This window comes from Saimiri boliviensis, chromosome 10 (genome assembly GCF_048565385.1).
Source record: "Saimiri boliviensis isolate mSaiBol1 chromosome 10, mSaiBol1.pri, whole genome shotgun sequence".
In the NCBI taxonomy this organism is placed as follows: Eukaryota; Metazoa; Chordata; class Mammalia; order Primates; family Cebidae; genus Saimiri; species Saimiri boliviensis.
The window spans coordinates 49,555,911-49,577,765 of record NC_133458.1 but is presented as its reverse complement, the minus strand read 5'-3'; the positions used below and the strand labels follow the sequence as shown (position 1 = coordinate 49,577,765).

The 21,855-nt window shown below is 38.7% G+C and overlaps 1 protein-coding gene across 1 annotated transcript in view; it reads left to right on the top strand.

Moving 5' to 3' along the window:
- The window catches only part of PRKAR2B (protein kinase cAMP-dependent type II regulatory subunit beta), a 103,362-nt gene that overhangs the window by 67,828 nt on the left and 13,679 nt on the right, over positions 1-21,855 (top strand). Inside the window, exons 4-6 of the mRNA XM_003921320.4 lie at positions 5,463-5,546; positions 17,692-17,798; positions 20,009-20,162. Of these exons, the coding sequence (XP_003921369.3) occupies positions 5,463-5,546; positions 17,692-17,798; positions 20,009-20,162 (345 nt within the window). The remainder of the gene's footprint in view (positions 1-5,462; positions 5,547-17,691; positions 17,799-20,008; positions 20,163-21,855) is intronic.

The following is a 21,855-nucleotide window of genomic DNA, read 5'->3' as shown; positions in this document are numbered from 1 at the left end:
TGATTTACTGTTACTGCTTTGTATAGTCTAAAAAACTAGACCTGGCCTACCGCATACTTTATGTATCTAGCAGAAACAATACTGGGTGACATTGAAGGCAACATGCATTCTTTATAGTGTATAAAATGGGTATGATAAAATTTAGTAATTGAGATAAGAGCAATTGAGATGAGCTGGTTTAAATTAATAAAAACTAAATTAATGAACGTTTGACAATAGAGTTTAAAAACAATATGCAGTATCTCATCGATTCAAAAGCCGTTAGGCCTTGAGTTTTAGCTGTCATTTAATTCATGAGGTAAATAAAGTGTTTTGGCAGGTTCACTCCAGGTAATTTCTAACACTTTTGCTGGGGAGGCTATACCAGTTCAGATTCCTTTGACTGTGTAAAACCTAACCCTGTCGAGACAAATGTGAAAAAGACAGCACTGGGGAGATGAACAGACAGTTGCCTGAAGATCGTATTGAACTGCAGAAACAGTTGAAAAGCCAAGCTGTAGGTTTGGCAGGCAGGAGCCAGCCCACCCGTGGGGCCCATCAAGAGCAGGAGTGTAACACTCAGAGTACTGTCTCTGAAAGGGGCTCAGCTGCCAGTCTCTATGACTGTGCTTCTCAATTCAAAATTCCAATTTCCCAAGAGTTTCTTTCTTTTTTTTTTTCTTTTTTGAGACGGAGTCTCACTCTGTCCCTAGGCTGGAGTGCAAGGGTGGGATCTCAGCCCACTGCAACCTCTACCTCCCGGGTTCAAGCAGTTCTTCTGCTTCAGCTCCCCAAGAGTTTCTGGTGGAACCTGCTTTGGCCCAGGGTAGGGGCAGGGTCAAAAAGTCCAACCTACTTGAGAACCACATCTATAAATAAGGGCATTTACTAGAGGAGGAGGAATCACTGTGGGTTGGTCATTTACCCTAAGAGCTGTTCCTGTAACGCCTTTTAAAGTTATTTTTAAGCGTTTTTTTGGTAATTAATGTATTTATTAAATGTTTGATTATAGCAGAGTACTTGTAGGTTCTCAATTAGGTTGAGTATTCTCTCCTCTAAATGTGTTACTAAAAACTGTACTTATTTAGGTCTTAGAAACTTTGAGGCAAACCACATCACATGCTTGGGAATGATTACTACAGATTTCAAAATTATTGAGCTCTAGAAGGATATTGGGAAATATCTGTGAGGAAAATGTATACTATACTGTGATAAAGTGACATTTCATTTGGACATTTTTTATTACTTCTGAGACTCACCAAATCCTTAAGTCTCTAGTGTAATCAGAAATTTATCCTCTGATTTGAATTCAATGAAAATGTAAATGGTTAAGACTCATTTTGGAAAATAACAGATTTTAGTCGGAATGGCTTTAGTACATGAAAATTTAAGGGTTGTCTAGATCTAGCATTTAGAAACTGGTAGAGAAGAGCTGATACAATTAAGGGTAGAGTACTTTTATGTTTCTCCACAAATCTGGCCTGGTGCTAGGTGTAAAGTGGTGAGCAAGTGGACAAGTCTCTACCCTCTTGGAGCTTTCAGTCACAAGCAGACAAGTAAACAAATTAATGAATAGTTACAAAACATGAAGTGCTAAAGAAACAGTGCAACAAAGTGTAGGAATCAAAACACAGCCCCCAAGCCAGCAGGGGTCCCGATACTATGCAATGGTTGAAGCAGGCGTCCTTGAGGTTAGGCTGAAAGGATGAGCAGGCAGAGTCTGGCCAGAAGCCCTTTAGTGCCTTTTAGATGGAGCTGAGCCTGGCAGAGGGGAGGGCAGGTGGAGCCCACAATACCCGAGTGGCTTTATTGAGGGTAGAAAAGGATGGAATGGGGATTTAATTCTCACCAAATGTGATAAAGTCCATTGAGGTTTTAAGCTGGAAAAGGGAGTATTCTGATTTAAATTTTTGCAAGATTATTTTCAGCTCTGTGTGGAGAATGAGTGGGACAAATATGAAAATATCTAGTATAGATGTCTCATGGCTAACAACATAGATACAGTGTTTTTGTTTCTTTGGTTTTGTTTCTTTGGTTTTTGAGATGGAGTCTTGCTCTGTCACCCAGGCTAGAGTGCAGTGGCATCTCAGCTCACTGCAACCTCTGCCACTGGGTTCAAGCAATTCTCATGCCTCAGCCTCCTGACTAACTGGGACTATGGGGTTGCGCCACCACACCTCACTAATTTTTGTATTTTTCATAGAGATGGGAAAAATAGTCAACAGGTGTCACCCTGTTGACTAGGCTGGTCTTGAACTCCTGGCCTTAAGTGATCCACCCACCTTGGCCTCCCAAAGTACTGGGATTACCAGCATGAGCCACTGTGCCTGACAAATATCCAGTGTTGTTTAAAGAAAATGTCTAAGTTTAAACGTTACTTATTAACTGGTTTTCTAATTGTTTTTTATTATTATTTGTATTAGAAAGGCAGCAGAAGTTTAGAGCAGAAATTGGCAAACTGTTTTTGGTAAAGTTTTTTTTTAGCTGAAAAATGCAGTATTTTCAGAGAATAAACATTTTAGGCTCTGGGGAGGTTATAGGGTGTCCTTTGGAAGGACTCAGCTCTGTTGTAGTAGCTTGAAAGCAGCTGTAGGTAATATATGAATGAAAGGCATGTCTGTTGTGTTCCACTAAAACTTTATTTATGACACTTGAATTTGACTTTAATATAATTTTTATGTGTCAAGAAATATTATCATTTGTTTGATTTCCCCCCCAGTCATTAAAAAATGTAAAATTATTCTTAGCCTAGGAGCCATACAAAAACAGCTTTGCCTGCAGGTATAGTTTGCTGATCCCTGGCTTAGAGTCTAGACTCTGAAGCTGGCCTGGCTGGCATGAATCCTGATTCTGCACCTTATGGACTGAATGACACTGGGCAAATTATTTGGGCAAGTTCATTTCCTTAACTCTAAATTTCTTTTTTTCTTCTTCTTATTTTTTTGAGATGGAGTCTTACTCTGTTGCCCAGGGTGGAGTACAATAGCAGGATCTCGGGTCACTGCAACCCCCACCCCCCACTGATTCAAGTGATTCTCCTGCTTTAGCCTCCTAAGTAGCTAGGATTATAGGTGCCTGCCACCATGCCCAGCTAATTTTTAAAAATTTTTATTTTTAGTAGAGATGGGGTTTCACCATCTTGGCCAGGCTGGTCTTGAACTCCTGTCCTTGTGATCCACCTGCCTCGGCCTCGCAAAGTGCTAGGATCACAGGCGTGAGCCACCACACCCAGCCGAACTTTAAATTTCTTAACCTCTGCTTTATGGGATCTGTCACTAGGATAAAATGAGTTAATATTAGTAAAGCTCTTAAAATAGTACCTGCCATGTATTTATTTATGCTATGTTTGTTTAACAAATAAAATTTGTATGTGAAATCAGGAATGAATTTTAATGAAAACCAAAGTGGCCTCTAGTAGACTAAAAGAATCCCACTTTAGGTGTATTGCTGAGGCCTCAGTGATCCAGAGACAGACCCCGTAAGTGGGATCACGCCAAACCCCAGAGAAAAAACATGGAAGAGCATCTTCAGAGCAGGTGGCTGCAATGCAGAGGAGCTGGAGTGTTGGAGACCACACCTGCTTTCTGACTGTGTACTTTCCCCAGTGAAGAGGGATTTACTGATGAGGTTAATGACAGAGAGTGGACTTTGGGTGCTGAGGAGTAATGGCAGGGTGAGGGAAAAGGGAGACAGGAGAGAACAGTAGACTAGAGTGATGCAGGTGTGGTTGAGAAACAAAGACTACTTAGAAGTGGTCATTGTTAAGAGAGGTAGCAGGAAGAAGAGAAAAGAGGAAAAAGCTGGATTTCTGTGTGAAGGCTCATAGGAATTGAATGAGGTCGGGAGAAAGACTTTAAATTGACCAGAGCGAAGCAGGTGCATGATGCTGACACACTCACCTCCCCATCTTTCCTTTCTGAGAACAGAACTTCTCAGCAGGCAGACATCTCGGTTACGTCGGTTTGAAGTTCTCAATGGATTTTGTGAAGTGAGAAATGACTTTTTGTTCTGTTTTAGTGTGTTAGCCTTCCTTATTTGAAGGAGGAGGAAGTGAAGTTTGGTTGGTTGATTTGGTTAATCCCTCAATTTTGAAGCTTTCTTATGCAGCAGTGAGTGAGGAGGCCCTGGGGTCTGCTTTGTCCGTGTTTGTGTGTCATCTTAGAATCTAGTTTCAGATGAATATTGGGCAGATAGTGAACAAAGGATTACATTTACCTTACCCTTAGAGGGGAAAGTACAGTAACCCTTTCTCTCACTAGCTAATAGTTATTTCATGTAGTGTATACACAATGCAAATAAATGGTATATATATCAATAGTTTACATATAAATAGTATACCAATACTATAAATCTCAATTCTTTTCAGGCTTATAATTTTCATTAAATTTTAGCCGTATGATATGGTTTGAAATGCCGATTTAAATTTCCCATTGTGTGTTTTGATGTTTGTGGCTATAAACCCCGCTGCTGCCTGATTCTGTGCGCTCTGATGGCAGTGCCAGCTGCCTCAAGAGGCACAGCACCTGCCCATCAGCTCTCGTGGTCACTCTTTGAGTGAGCATTGGAACAGGAAAGGGTGGTATATAGGTCTTCAGGAAACTGACTCCGTGTCTGCTGCTTTTAGGACTACCCCTTGTCCCTCTAACACATTTTATAGTTACAAACTGCTCATGTTTTCAAAAGAGTAGACCTTTTGGTCCAAGTCAGTTGAGCCTCCTGCCAGTCAAAAGGGACTCCGAGAGATGGCAAGCCACACTTACAGGGCATTCTGCCCGTCTTCACCCTCTAGAATACAAGTTTAGTGAGAATCTAGCGTACTGGTTTCCTTGAGTTTCTTCTAAAATCAGCACACTAGCCAGCCTCCCTGGACGCCTTTTCCTAGAACACATATTCTCCTGGAGCGGCAGTGCATGTGCTCCCTTCCGAAAACCACTTGCTCACTGTGGGGCAGGTGCATACCACGTATGTAAAAATATACTTAGCATCTAATGCAATATACATTTTAAACATTTTCTTGTTTCCAGAGAGCTTTTCAAGATTCAAAGGGTAGAACCATATCCCAAAATAATATTAAGCTCAGTGGAAACAGAATGAGGGCAGTCCAGATTTTCAGTGTAGTTGCTGGCACCTGTTGTCCTATCGTACGTGGCCCCGCTGGCTGGGAGCTTTGGAGACAATCACAGTTCTGTACATAATGAACTTGCTAACCTAGGGGAAAATACAGTTTTGAAAAAACGTTTCAGTGCTGTATTGATGAGTGGATACCAGCCTCCCCTGCACAAGGTGAATTATGTTCCCCTACTTAGTAGGGCTCATAGTTACTAGTCACCTAAAGTGAGTCTCAGCACCAGCCTAAAGCGAACCTGAGCACTAACAGCTCTTTCTAATATCTCTACTGATTTTTGTTAGATTTTTAAAAAATCTCTTTGAGTGAGATGGTATTGGCTAATGTCTTTGTTTTTTTAAATCTGGTATCCTTTTAGATTATACATCCAAAAACTGATGATCAGAGAAATAGATTGCAAGAGGCTTGCAAAGACATCCTGCTGTTTAAGAATCTGGATCCGGTAAGATAAATCTTAATAACAGAAATGGCTTTTTTTTTAATTCCAGTGAGTGTCAAGAACTGTGTAGGATCTTGAGTTTTGCCCTCTTTGTAAGCTGACATTACCCTGGGGTGATGGTAAATCGCCGTGTGGGTGCCTGCATGCACAGTAGATTGAACTGCAGGAGAGGAATACTGAGTTTGGGGGAATACACTGCTGCTGCAGCAAGAAGTAAACAAGCCTGGAGTATTTGTCCTGAAGATACTGTCTCAGGGCTACAAACACAGCCCTGAGAAATGGCTGAGGTAAAAAGAGGTTAGGACCTTGCCTTCTTTGTACACGCAGCAGGAATATGCAGGGATGCTCCAGGCCCACGGAGGATTGCTTCTCTTTACAGCCAGTAATAGTAATTATCTTTGAATGTGTATAACCTCTATATTATACAGATTAAAAGTAACATTTCACTTGATTTTAAGGTTTTTTTTTTTTTCCTTTGTTTTGGAAATCTCTAATCTTTGGTTGTGGTATGTCTAGAATATTCACTGTTGGTGTGAGTGCGCATGCTGTTCAGACTTTGCCTTGTACAGTGATGTACATACTCTGTTCCTTCATCTCAGATTATGCTTAGTCCCTGCAGTTAGTCATTTAGGAGAGAACTCCTGCTGCCATATCTCAAATGTGAAAGTAGAGTCAACTTTTGTCATTTACCTCTACTTTTTTGTTTGGTCCAACTCAGCATCTTCTAGCTTTTGGTGATGTTTTAGAGGAGAAGCGTTAAATCAAGACCGGCTCTTTTTAAAATGAGGCCTTTTAAAAAAGGACATTTTCATAAAGACTCTGATACTGCATCATTCCAGTTCTACACTGGGTCCTGTTTACAGTCTGAAATATTTTAAAAATCTCCTTTGTTTCTAGTATCATTTATATTTATATCATGTCTTCCAGGAGCACAGTACCTTGTCTGACTTTGGAGATTTATGTTAGGACCGCACATTACAAGTTTGTATGTCCATCTCTGAGTCTCCATTACTGGCCCTGAGAGGCCTAAATTTGACCATACCCAAGATCCAGCAGTCACTTTATCTGTCCATTGTCTGAGGGCAGGAACTGTGTCTTTTGCATTTTTGCATCAGTCTTTAAGTAGCAGATGGCTCTAGGCTCTCGAAAGAAAACATGGGGCAGAGAAAAGAATGCTTTAGGTTATCCTTTTGTTACAGGAAAGAGGTCCTGATCCAGACCCCAAGAGCAGGTTCTTGGATCCTGTGCAAAAATGAGTTCAGGGTGAGTCAGTAAAGTGAAAGCGACTTTAGTAAGAATGAAGGAGTAAAAGAATGCCTACTTTATAGACAGAGCAGCCCCGAGAGATGCTGGTTGCCTATTTTTATGGTTATTTCTTGATGGTATGCTAAACACGGAGCCTGTTATTCTTGTCTCCCCTTTTTAGACCATATAGGGTAACTTCCTGATGTTGCCATGGCGCATTGGTAAACTGTCATGGTGCTGGTGGGAGTAGAGCAGTAAGGACAACCAGTGGTCACTCTCATCACCTTCTTGGTTTTGGTCAGCTTCTTGACTGCAACCTGTTTGATCAGCAGAGTCTTTATGACCCGTATCTTGTGCAGACCTGCAGTTTCATCCTTTGACTTAGAATGCCTTAACCATCTGGGAATGCAGCCTCATTTTACCCAGGTTTTAGCCTCATTTTACCCAGCGCCTATTCAAGATGGAGCTGCTCTGGTTCACACATCTCTGACACTTTTATAGTTATCTAAGCAGAGATATTTAATCCTATTTAGTTTTGGATAGATTTGTTATTTGTAATAAAATGATGGTGCTTAAATAATAGCTAACTCAAGTCTTGTTAAAAATAATACCAAAGCCTTGAACATAGTTACAATCTCATGGTATGAATTCAGTTGTTCAGAGTGGCCCTGATACATGTTTGTCCATTCAAGTTTATTTGCTCAGTTCATTCAATCCACATTTACTGAGTACCATCACGTACAGCAGCGGAGGTAAGTGCTGAGGAAGCAAAGACCTGTTTTAGTGCCCTGAGTTGATATCAAAGCCAGCCCATGGATCACATATTATTTAAGGCAAGAACCAATGTAGTACTTAACTCTTTTGCTGCAGATGCACATGGAAGGCAGTGGTAAAATTAATCCTTAGTTTTACACTTAGAGGTAGGCTTTAGTCAAAAATTCTGTATTTTTTGACTAGAACTTTACATGGGAAAATTTCAGAGGTCACCCAAAACAATGCTTCTCAAGCTTTAATATACTGATGTGTCATCAGGGGATCTTGTTAAAATGCAGATTTGGATTCACGTGGTCTGGAGTGGAGCCTGAAAAGTCTGCATTTCTCATAAGCTCCCAGATAATGTTCATGCTCTTGGCCCAGAACGTACTTTGAATAACAAGGGCTAGAGCTAGATGTGCATATGTTTAAGTTTAGTATTTGGTTACTGTTATATATGTTATACTGTTTGCATGCTTTCATATTCAGTGAACCAGTATTGTAATGCTTCAGCGGGAACTAAGCCATGAAATTCTGATGTCTATAGGGTTAAGTGATACATAGGCATGAATGAAATCATTGCTAGGTATACTTTCCTGGGATGCTGCCTCTTCTGTCTTCTAAATTAAGTTGATCTTCCTTGCCATTTCAACTTCAGCTCTTTAAAAGCATTGTGAACATTTTGGTTGCATTTAAAACTATTAATGCTTTTGATATTACAGTCTGGCAAGGAGCATCTTTGCTTACTGTGATTATAAACACAGGAGTTATTTTAGACTTTTTTCACTGCTTTGCTTAAGGTTTTCAATATGTATTTTAAAAACCAACTCATAGAGGGAAAAAAAGAAAAATCCAGTTTCTGAATTGTCATTATTAAAGGTTTTATAGAAGAAGCAAATGTATTTACATAGTAGTTTTCAAAAGATTTTTTTGAATTTGAGATCAGTCCACCTTGAATTACTCCCTTAATATTCACATTCTTCTACATATAATACAGGATATAAGTAAGTAAAATGTATGTTTCCCAACAAATTACACCCGGAATAAGACATTTAGCCCAAAACATGGCAGATTGGAGGTTTTAGTTTAAGTTCATATTGTAAAATGGCTTTCTAGATTTTTTTATGATACACATTATGTACAATAACCCAAATGTGTTTTAGTTGAATTACATATTCACCTCATATAATCTGCTTATCATGCAGCTTCTTTCATTTTAATGTCTTGACTACCCACTATGTTTCAAGGCCTGTTTAAGGTATTGGAGGCCATAAAGATATTTAGAGATGGTTGTTGTCTTTTTGGAATTTAATGAGGGTACAAACACATCTGCAAAGCATGTTGGGAAAACACGATACATGCTGTAATATTGTCAGGGCACGATGAGAGGATGTCTGTCTCTTAGCCTGCCTTAATGATTCTGAAAGCTGAAGAGGTCACTGACCTGTGCCTTCGAAAATGAGGAGGGAATCACCAGATGAGGAAAAGTACAGAGTGTTAATCACTAGAGCTTGAAGTGGCAACCATCCAGTGATGGATGGCCTCCATCTAGTGATGGGAGTGATGGAGCCAAGGTGTGGATGCTGTATCATGATGGCCCACGCTTTCTTGAATGCCATGCTATGGCACTGGACTGCGTTGTAGGCCGTGGGCAGAGTTGAAGAGTGTTAGAGAATGTAACTATCAGATTTATCTAAGGTCACTTTGGTGGTAATGTTGAGGATGGAGTTTAAGAGGGGAGAATCATGGGGGAAGTGGGCAGGAACAAAGGAGTGGAGCCCAGTAAGAAAATCAGGCCATGATCTAGGGAAAAGAAATGGGCCTGAACTCCAGGGAACGGGGAATGGGACAGAAGAGAATGGTTTCACAAAATACCCAGGATTAACAGAACTTGGTACTTGGTGATTGAGTTAATTGAGGACTGAAGGAAAGAATCTAGGATGGCCCCCAGTCTCTAGCTGGAGTGATTGCGAAGTTGCTACCTCTTCCTGAAATAGGAAAAGTTGAAGGATGACGGGGACACAGTAATTACTAAATAGCAAGAAGAATGATCTTAGCTTTGTGTCTACAGTCTCATTTGAATTTTCTGAAGTCATTATTTAGCTTGAAAATCTTGCACTTCCTAGACTTCAGAATATTTTTCTGTGGAGAGCTGTATATTCATATGTTGAGCACAGCATTTGTAATTATTAATCTCTTTGAAGATATTCTTTTCATGAATATTTTAATGCTCCACTCAGTAGGCCATTTTCCTTTTGAAATATTTCTAATTTGAGGCTAACTGAAATAATTTTCTTAGGCTATATGATAGGCTCTTTCATTAATGCAGAGTAAATTGTTATTTCTTAAGTGAGTCAGAGCTCTGTACTGAGCTTAGTCTTGAATTGGCATTCTGTAGCAGAATTAGATGTGGATTTCCTGCAATAGTTGTCAGTCATCATGATAAGCCTCTGCATATTAAATATTTCCTAAGTTCTTTTCACACTATGCATAATTATGGGTAAATTACATTTTGATTGACTAGAACAGACACCTGTCACAGAGAAAAGTTCTGAAAGAAAGAATTTTTCTGTTTTTTTATCAGGAATTGCTTTTTCATATATCTGTATATTAATTCTTCAGTTTTATAATGTTTTCAAATGCAGCTAATTCCAACATAACAAAAAGTTACTATTAGCAATTTATTTCATCTTTTTTCCCCATTTGACATTTAGAGTCAGAACTAATCAATAAAACTGATGTTCACCCTCCACCTGCCTTAAGAAAGTCAAAATATGAATAGCAAGTGCAACAAAATGTTAGTAAACCATTTAATCAACCTTTAGAATTTTGATAGGTGACCATATGTTGCCTGAGCTGATGAATTCATTTGGGTAGAATGGCCTCCGTGGGGCCAATTAGCACTACATCCAGAAAGGTCTGTTTTACTGCTACCTTGGCTTCATCTTCAACCCTGGCTGCTGTTCTGCAAAAAGATGCCAGAGCTCACACGGTGACCCAAGGAGGGGATGAAAACCACTTCCTGCAAACCCATCACTATCATTCTTCCAAAAGATTTTCTTAGCCCATATGAAGATGTAAAATTATATTCTCAGTTTAATTAGTTTTTTTAGTCAATTAAAAAATAGAAATCAATATACACATAAGATTGATAAACACTCAAAAAGAACAAAAGAGTAGTCAGTGAAAGGAAATCTCCTTTCCACCTCTGCCTCTCATAAACCCAGTTTCTCAGGAGCCAAGTTCTTTTAGTACTATCTTGTGTATTTTTCCAGGGTGTATTCTTTTTCAAATTTTGGTGGCAGCAAAATCAACACAGTGTTCTGCCCTGTTCTTTTTTTTTTTTTTTTTTTTTTTTTTTTTTTTTTTGTGGAGACAGTCTTTCTTTGTTACCCAGGCTGGAGTGCAGTGAGTGGCACGATCATGGCTCACTGCAACCTCTGCCTCCTGGGTTCAAGTGATTCTTGTGCCTCAGCCTTCTGAGTAGCTGGGACATTTGTAGTAGACATGGGTTTTCGCAAGGCTGGGTCAGGCTGGTCTGAAACTCCTGGCTTCAAGTTATCTGCCTGCCTTAGCCTCCCACAGTGCTGGAATTATAGGCGTGAGCCTCTGTGCCTTGCTTGCCCTGTTCTTTTCAAATTTAACACTGTATCAGTATTTATAGAGGTTCTATATTCTTTTTAAAAAATACTTTTCCAGTATTGTTGATAGAAGTCTAAATTAGTAGCTTTTATGTATTATAAAGCTAAACCATGATGATACATTAAGGTTTGGTGTTTCCACTGTGTTATAATTATACATGTAACAGAGTGGATTCCAAGTAGCAAAAACAATATTTAAAAAGAACGAAGTTGCAGGATTCATATTTCCTAAGTTTACAACTTACCACAAAGCTATGGTAATCAAAACAATATACTGGGCTAGGGTAGAAATATAGAACAGTTGAATGGAATTGAGAATCTAGAAATAAACCTAAATACTTATGGCCAACTGATTTTTTTCCACAAGAGCGTTAAGACCATTCAATAGAAAAAGGGTAGTTTCTTAAACAAATGGTGCTGAATCACTGGATATCCACACACAAAAGAACAAAGCTGGACTCCTTTGCATATACAAGAATTAATTCAAAAGGGATTGAAGACCTAAGATATAAGAGCTTAAACTATAAAACTCTTAGAAGAAAACATAGGGGTAAGTCTTCATGGTCTTAGATTTAGCATTGGACTCTTAGAATCCAAAAGCATGAGCAGAAAAGAAAGAAGAGATAAATAGGACTTCATAAAAATGTGACATTTTTATACATCAAAGGACATTATTTTAATAAGTGAAAAGATAGTCTGCAGAAGCAAAAGTTATTTGCCAATCATATATCTGGTAAAGATGTAGTGTCCAACATCTATAAATAATACAACTCAACAATAAAAAGATTTAAAAACCCAGTTTAGAACTGAGCAAAATAACTTGAATATACAAATGACCAGCAATCAAAATTTAAAATTCCCCACATGGTTAGTCATTAGAGAAATACAAATCAAAACCGTAATGAAATACTACTTCATCCCCACCAGGATAGTTAATAATTTTTAAAAAGGAAAATAAAATGGTTTAAAATTAACCATTTTATTTATGTTGAGGTTACATAAATTTCACCTCAACAAATTTGTAATTTCTTCTCACCACTCCTTTTCAACATAGTACTAGAAGTCCTAGCTAATGCCATTAAGACAAGAAAGTGTAGTAAAATATATTGAGAAGGAAGAAATAAAACCGTCTTTGTTTGCAGATGATATGCTTATCTAAGTAGAAAATGGGAAAGACTTACAGAGCTAGTAAGTGATTATAGCAAGTTTGCAGGATACAAGGTTAATATACAAAAGTTAATCACTTCCCTGTATATCAGCAGTGAATAAGTGGAATTTGAAATTAAAAATACAATATATTTATATTAGCATTCCCGCAAAAAAGAAATACTTAGATGTACATCTAACAAAAATATGTATAAGATCTATAAGAGGAAAACAGTAAGATTATGAAGGAAATCAAGGAAGAACTTATTAAGTGGAGAGATTTCCATGTTCATGGATAGGAAGACCCATTATTGTCAAGATGTCAGTTTTTCCCAACTTGATCTGTAGATTCAATGCAATCCAAACAAACTGATCTTAAAGTTTGGAGAGGCAAAAGACCTAGGATAGCTAACACAATATTGAAGGAAAAGAACAAAGTTAGAGTGTGAATACTGACTTCAAGACTTAGTATAAAGTGACAGTAATCAAAATAGTATAGTATTGGTAAAAGAATGCATGAATTGATCAGTAGAGCAGAACAGAGAACTTAGTAGCAGCCCTACTTAAGTTAACTGATCTTTTACAAGGCAGCAAAGGTAACACAATGAAGCAAAGATAGTCTTTTCCATGAATGGAGCTGGAAAAACTAGACATCCACATGGAAAAAAAAAATGAGTCTGGAAACAGACCTCATACTTTTCACAAAAATTAACTCAAAATAGATCACAGACATAAATGTAAAACACAAAACTATAAAACTCCTAGGAGATAACATGGGAGAAAAACTAGATGACCTTGGATTTGGTGATAACTTTTTAGATGTAACACCAATGGCACAATCCACGAAAGGAAGAATCGAGAAGCTGGGCTTATTAAAAGTAGAAATTTATTTGCTGCAAAAGACACTGTCAGCAGGATGAAAAGACAGGTTACTGACTGGAGGAAATATTTGCAAAAGACACAGCTGTTAAAGGACTGTTATCCAAAATATACAAAGAGCTCAACAGAAGTGAACAATCAGGTTAAAAAATGGACGAAAGATGTTGACAGACACCTCACCGAAGAAGATATACAAATGGCACATAAACATATGAAAAGATGCTCCACATCACATGGCATCAGGGAAATGCAACTTAAAACAACAGTGAGGTACTACAGCACACCCATTAGAATGGTCAACATTCAGAATACTGACAACACCAAATGCTGGTGAAGATGGGTGGTACAAGAACTCATTGCTGGTGAGAATGTAAAATGGTACAGCCACTTTAGAAGATTGGTGGTGTCTCTTACAACTAAACATACTCTTCTACCATACTCTCCAGCAGTCATGCTCCTTGGTATTTACCCAAAGGAGTTGAAAACTTAGGTCCACACAGAAACCTGTACACAGATATTTGTAGCAGCTTTATTCAAAATTGCCAAAACTTGGAAGCAACCAAGATGTTGTTCAGTATGTGAATGGATAAATAAACTATGGTACATCTAGCCAGTGGACAAAATGAGTGATCTAGTTGTGAAAAGACATGGAAGAACCTTAAATGCCATAGTACTAAGTGAAAGAAGCCAACATGGAAAGGCTATGTACTACATGATTCCAACTATTTAACATTTTGGAAAAGGCAGAACTCTTTACAAGTCAGCCCTTGTCACTGCCAGACAGCTCTCATTCCTAGGCAGGTCTTTACATTGTGCTAATTGTGCTAACCTCCATGAAACTTCTACCCAACAGTCCCAGTTATGGCCTCTAGAACTACTGATGTCATGGTGTGAATAGAAGATAGCTGGCATGTTCTTATATAGGACTTGTTTTCTGTCACCTAAATGCCCTGTTTCTTGAAATTCCCCCATGGGAGGTTTTCAGATTTCTTGATTACCCTTCAAGTATTCTCTCGCTGCCAGTGACTCCTTTGAAGACAGATGTCTGAAAATTCCTACGTGCTTTTTTACGGTAGCAGAGCTTTTTGGTGAATGGATATATGACAACTTACTTATCCAGTGCCCTGTTGATAAAATATTAGTTTGTTTCCAGTCTTCTGCTATTGTGATGCAAAGAAAAATGCTGATGCATTTTATAAATATCTATATAATAACTTCCTAGGGCCGGGCGCGGTGGCTCAAGCCTGTAATCCCAGCACTTTGGGAGGCCGAGGCGGGTGGATCACAAGGTCAAGAGATCGAGACCATCCTGGTCAACATGGTGAAACCCCATCTCTACTAAAAATACAAAAAAAAAAATTAGCTGGGCATGGTGGTGCGTGCCTGTAATCCCAGCTACTCAGGAGGCTGAGGCAGGAGAATTGCCTGAACCCAGGAGGCGGAGGTTGCGGTGAGCCGAGATCGCGCCATTGCACTCCAGCCTGGGTAACAAGAGCGAAACTCTGTCTGAAATAAAACAACAACAACAACAACAAAAACTTCCTAGAAGAGGAATTGTGAGGTGGAATATTATGCATATCTGAAATTTTATTAAATGTTGACAAATTGCTTTTTTAGAGTTTGTTCCATTTTACCTTCTCACCGGAAGTCTGTGTGAGAATGTCTCTTTCCCACACGGTCTCCAGCATGGTGTGAGAGTCTAACGTTTGTATCTTTTTGAATCTGGCAACTGAAAAGTGGCATCTCATTTCATTTCAATTTTAATTTGCATTTCTCTTCATTTTGAGAGAAGTCGAGCAACTTTTCATATTTTTAAGAACGCCTTTTTCTCTCCTCCAGAGGCTTTGCAGATCTTTTTATCTTTAGTGCTCTAAAACTTTATCATTTCATGCTAGTATAGGGGTTTATGGTCATTGATTGTGCTGGGCACTTGAAAACCTGTGTCCATTGGTTCTAGAAAATTCATCCTGTATTTATTTCTTCCTTTTTGTTTTTCTCTGTTACTGTCTCTGGCACTCCTTTTCATCTCTTTATTGACTTTTTTTTTTTTGAGGTGTTGGTTTTAATTTATCTTCTTACTCTTTTGTAAATTGTAATAGTGGATACACATCTTTATATATTTGTCAAACCAATAGAATGTACAACACCAAGAGCAAATCCTAATATAAATTGTGGACTTTGAATGATAATGATGTCAGTGTAGATCATTCATCTCTGGTGGAGGATGTTTATCATGGGGAAGGCTGTGCCATGTGTGGGGACAGAGGATATGTGGAGTATATCTGTACTTTCTACTTAATGTTCCTATAAACTTAAAATTGCCCTAAAAAAGTCTATTTTACTTATTTATTTGTTTTTTGAGACAGAGCCTCACTGTGTTGTCCAGGCTGGAATGCAGTGGTGCAGTCACGGCTCACTGCAGCCTCAACCTCCCAGGCTCAAGCAATCCTCTCACCTCGGCTCCCCGAGTAGCTGAGACTACAGGTGTTTGCCACCATGCCTAGCTTATTTTTGTATTTTTTGTAGAGACAGGATTTGGCCATGTGGCCCAGGCTGGTCTCAAACTCCTGGGCTGAAGCAGTCTGCCTGCCTTGGCCTCCCAAAGTGGTGAGATTATAGCTGTGAGCCACTGTGCTCTGCCAAAAAATCTATTTTAAAGAAAAAAAAAAATAACAATCATATTTTTAATTTCCAAGCTACCAATTTTTCTCTGATTTGCTCTTTTCCTAAATATCCTTTTTTTTTTTTTTTTTGGTCTCATGGATAGAATATCATCTTAAATGTCTCTGCAAAAGCTCTCTACAGTTCCTGAAATATCTGTCTCATGTGTTGTCATTTTGCTGTTTATCTTAGTCTTGTAGGCTACCAGGGGAGCAACATAAAGCTGATTTAGAGCTCTGAGTAAGTAGGGCAGGCCTGTCAACTAGTGCACTGTTTAGCTTGAGCTGACAGGGAGCCAGCTGTTACATTGGGGAACCCCTAAGTCCTACCAAGTGAATTGTTCTAGGGCACCAGTGCTCACAGTATCTGTTCTAGTTGTAATTTGTTTAGTTTCTCTCTGATCTTTCGTCTGGGAAGAGTTGGGGGTCCACATTTGGCTGCTAGGGATTCTGTATCAGTGTAGAAGGATTTTGAAGGAAAGTGTCAACTAATCTCTGTGAGACTTTAAATCAGTCCACTTGTTTTTAGCTTTGTGTCTCAGTCCCACGCTGGCAGAAACAGGTGTTACCCACTGTGGAACCTCCCAGTGCTCGGCAAGGCACATTGGCCCCTCCACACTGCAGTCTCGCCTGCATTAGCTGGGGGAGCTCTCTCTGCCATATGTAAATTACCTTCACCCTGAAACTCATCCATCAGTTGTCCCTTCCTGTACTCTATACTATTGTAGATTCTTATCTTCATATTCCTTGTAACATTCTTTATGGGGTCTCAAAAGGAAGAAAATCACATGTGATCTGTATCCTCTTCATCCAGAATATCTTGTTTCTTCAACCTGTGTTTTCCACTTGCATTTTTTCCCTTTGAATCTATCTTCGATTCCTTAATTTATTTATAATACGAATTGATTTTGGCATAGGCAGTTAGCATTATACCTTTTTTATACCCATAAGGAGTAGCTTACCAAGGGCTCAGAGCTATTAAAGTAGCACAACAGATAACCCTCTAAGTCTTTTGATTTTTCTATTGTACTGTATTATTTCCTCATACCCACTTACTCTGTCTTTTCAGAGTTCTTTGAATTATTTCTGTGTTTGTTTTGGTGAAAGATTTCTTTCACCTCTTAGTTTATTCTCATCAGTTTGAGCCTTGTCAGTCACACTTCGGCAGAATAAAAATTTTACATCATTTACTTAGTTGTTGAGTAGTATTTTTTGATGTTTCTGACAAATCTGCCCTACTGAGCTCAGTGGTCACAGCTTGAGCCCAACCTTAATGACAGTGAATAGTCACAGAATATTTGCCACAGTCATTTTTGGTTTTGCTTTATTGTTTTTCTGTTTTGTTCTGTTTTGATTTTGGTGCTAAACCAAAAGAAGATTGGAATCAGGATCTAAATTCACCAAGTGTTTAGGTTATCTCTACATGTATTCTAGTGGTGACTAATAAACGGAAACTTTAAAAAATAAGTATCTTTAGGAGAAATTTGAAATAATTCCTTACTAACCTAATCCTTTTTAGTCACTAAGATTATATTTCACAAGGCATACAGTGGTTAAATTTTCATTTTAAATGGTGATGGTTACAAATATTCTGAAATAGACTATAATTTCTTTCATTCAGATATTAAATATGAGAGTATGTAATCATCTTATTTGTATGTGGTAAGAAAGACTGTATGTACTATGTATTTTCCTGTTAATATTTAATGGTAGTTGTGATATTTCCATTTCTTTGGACTTGTTCACAGAAATATAATTATGATTACTTAAGAAAACATGTTCTAGATAAACATAAAGATTATATCTCATCTTTTTTAAAAATAGGAGCAGATGTCTCAAGTATTAGATGCCATGTTTGAAAAATTGGTCAAAGATGGGGAGCATGTAATTGATCAAGGTGACGATGGTGACAACTTTTATGTAATTGACAGGTAAGTTTTGCCCAACCTTACTACTAAAATTTAAAGAACCTTTTGTGTAAAATCTCAACCACTGTTACAGCAGCTGACAAGTTAATATAGGATAGTTGTTATTGCCTCCACTCTTATTACTAAATAATAGGCACTGTAATCCTGTTGTGAATACATGCAGTGAAACCACAGTGCATAATGAAAAGAGGTATAGTTTATAGAGGAACTGATGACTTTTTGGTTAGTCTCATCTATAAATGTCAGTCATTTAATGTGGGCATCTTCATTTACTAAATTCTAATTGAGAGATAGTATATAATAGTATTAGTGTATACTAGATTTCTATTACAATGAGAACAGCAGTATAATATAGCATCTAAAATGTTAATTCACAGTGGACCTCAGTCAGTATCTCTTGCTTTCTTTTTTGAGACAGACTCTCGCTCTGTTGTCACACAGGCTGAAAGTGCAGTGCGTGAACTCACTTACTGAAACCTCTGTTTCCCAGGTTCAAGTGGTTCTCCTGCCTCAGCCTCCCAAGTAGCTGGGACTACAGGCATGTGCCACCATGCCTGGCTAATTTTTTGTATTTTTAGTGGAGACGGGGTTTCACCATGTTAGCCAGGATGGTCTTGATTTCCTGACCTGGTGATCTGCCTGCCTCGGCCTCCCAAAGTGCTGGGATTACAGGCATGAGCCATGGCACCCGGCTGATATTTCTTTCTTAAAAGTTTATTTCTTTTATAAACTATGTAGAACATGGCCATGGTTTGAAAAATTCAAAATTGGCCGAGCATGGTGGCTCATGCCTGTAATCCCAGCACTTTGGGAGACTGAAGCAGGTAGATCACCTGAGGTCAGGAGTTCAAGACCAGCCTGGCCAACGTAGTGAAACCCCATCTCTACTAAAAACAAGAAAAAGTAGCCAGGTGTGGTGGCTAGCCCCTGTTATCCCAGCTACTTGGGAGGCTGAGGCAGGAGAATCAGTTGAACTAGGGAAGCGGAGGTTGCGGTGAGCTGAGATCGTGCCATTGCACTCCAGCCTGGCAACAAGAGTGAAACTCTGGCTCATAAATAAATAAATAAATAAATAAATAAAATTCAAGTATTTCACAGGGACATAAGGTGAAAAGTAAGTCTTCCTACTTTCTAGTCAGTATAGTAAGTAGTTTGTGCATCCTTCCAAGAATTGTGTATCATTATATTTGTCTTAAAAGAACTCCACAGAGAAATTATTTAAACAAGAATGCTTGCATTTATGTTGAAAATATACTTTCAGGAAATTTAAGTTGTACTTCACCTCATCATAGAACAATGTGCCTTATGCAGTAGATGAGTCCTAAAATCTAACAGCAGAGCAGCCAGAGCTGAGTCCTTATTTCTTCACTTTGGTGAAAGTTCAAGGTTACAAAAGTAATATATGTTCAGGTTACAAACAGAAACGCTTAAATTAGATAGCAAATGTGCCTAGAATCCCTCACTATTCTTATGCTCTTAGATAACTACAGTCAATGGTTTGATAAATGTTTCTTCAGATGATTTTCTTTCTTTTTTTTTTAAGTTTAATTTTTTATAGAGATGAGATCTTGCTATGTTGCCCAGGCTGGTTTTGGACTCCTGGGCTCAAGTGATCCTCCCACCTTGAACTTCCAAGCCATCATGCCCAGGCTCTTTAGATGATTTTTTTTTTTTTTTTTGGTGATGGAGTTTCACTCTTGTTGCCCGGGTTGGAGTGCAATGGTGTGATGTTGGCTCACTACAACCTCCACTTCCTAGGTTCAAGCGATTCTCCTGCCTCAGTCTCCTGAGTAGCTGGGATTACAGGTACCTACCACCACACCTGGCTAATTTTTTGTATTTTTAGTAGAGACAGAGTTTCACCATGTTGGCCAGGCTGGTCTCAAACTCCTAACCTCCCAAAGTGCTATGTACAGGCATAAGGCCCAGCCTCTTCAGATGATTTTTTGTATGCATGTACTATTTGGTTGTCATCTTTAGTTATAGTTTTATTTTTTGTTATAATAATTTTTTATCGTTTATTCCCATTTTCCCTAGCAAGCACATGGTCTGGAACAGATGGCACAGATTGATTCCCCTTTATTATTTGTCATCGGAGGGGATAGACAGGCTGGAAATAAGATTTTATTTCACAGGGCTCTTTTCTGAAATAATGTTTTATCTTAATGATCTTTTTTACTTGAATTCACCTCTAATCTACATATGTCCAACAGAGGCACATTTGACATATATGTGAAATGTGATGGTGTTGGAAGATGTGTTGGTAACTATGATAATCGTGGGAGTTTCGGCGAACTGGCCTTAATGTACAATACACCCAGAGCAGCTACTATCACTGCTACCTCTCCTGGTGCTCTGTGGGGTTTGGTGAGTAAAATGTTTATTTATCCTGAATGTTATGATTTGTAGCAAATGCTCTGACAGTTGTTACAGATTGCCACATGGGGTATTTTAATTTAAAGATCATCAGTCATCAGGTAATTTATTAAGCAGCCACTGACTGCTGAATTGGCCTGAAGACTGCACTAAGTCAGAGCCTCAGGCTATTGCTCCCACCCCTCCAGTCCAGCCAGGAGCTTGGGACCTGGTGGCCCTGGAAAGACACTCAGATTCAGAATGCTCCTGTCTTACCCACTCTTAGAAAATAACCAGCCATACAAACACAGCCTTCAGTGCTTTTTCTCAGATGGCTTTCTGAGGTAGGTACCTGGTGGCCCTGGAAAGACACTCAGATTCAGAATGCTCCTGTCTTACCCACTCTTAGAAAATAACCAGCCATACAAACACAGCCTTCAGTGCTTTTTCTCAGATGGCTTTCTGAGGTAGGTTTTATCATCTCATAAATTGGTGGCTCCCAGAGTGTGGTCCCCTGAACATTGGCATCTGTATCACCTGGGAACTTGTTAGAAATGCCATTCTGGGGCCCCACCCACTGATTCTGACCTACTGCATCAGAAATCCAGAGTTTGAGAAACCAATGTAAAAGGATGCTGTTGGTGCTATAAATTGATGGGTAACAGCTCTGCATTTAAAAGCAGATGTGTAGAGAGAACATGCTTGGTGGCTGTGCTCATGTGGCCCCACATCAGAATGAGGTATTTAAAAAAAAAATTCCCTTGCCTATACCCCACCACAGGCAAATTTATCAGAATCTTCAGCACTGGGACCTGTGCATTAGTACTTTTAAATATATTTCTTAATGTAATATTCCTGTAAGACCTAAAAGCTGGTTTGAAGATGTATTTGGGCAAGGGGAGAGGGTGGGGAGAGATTATTTTCACATATGATAGGATGCAATTGTTAGGCACTACTAAAGCTGATCCTGGAAGATTGTATTTAAGGTAGTGATTCTCAAACTTTAGTGTGCTTACAAAGCACCTGGGAATGCAGTTAAAATGCGGATTCTGATTCTGTGGTTCTGGGGTGAGGCCGGTGATTTTTGCATTTTTCATCAGCTACCAGGAGATGGCAGTACTGCCTGATGTCAGGCCAAACTTCAAACAGCATCAAGTTAGGGAAATGTTTATAATGTATGTATTTTCTTTTAAAATTGTTGAAAATAGCCCACCCACTAGTTTTGACAAGGATTTATTGGGTTATTTCTCTCATATCCTTTTGTGGAAAGAGAAGTTGAAGTAAAAATTAAGTTTGTTAACAGCCTCATTTCCAAGGACTACTGTATATAGCATTACAGAAGTCACACATTATTTAGTCACAGTTCAGCATTTGACTCTAAAGTTGATTCAGCTGATAAAAAATCTCTTGATCAAAGAGACAAGACATTTTACATTTCTTTTAATTAGAACCAATTATTATATACTTATTTAAAAATGTGATGAGTCACTTTTTTAAGGTTTAGGAGAAAAACTGAATTGTTTCAGGTGGAAGGAAACTAACCCATCATCTGAAGTGTTTTAAAAGAACTGTCAACGATTTGAATATCCAAAGCTAGCAAAGAAAAACTCCAAACCAGAGCACACCTTGACCCACAGAAGTGTTTGCTTCTCTGTCAATAAAGTGGTGGGATAAATATAGCATCTGCCATGACTTGTCTCACTAA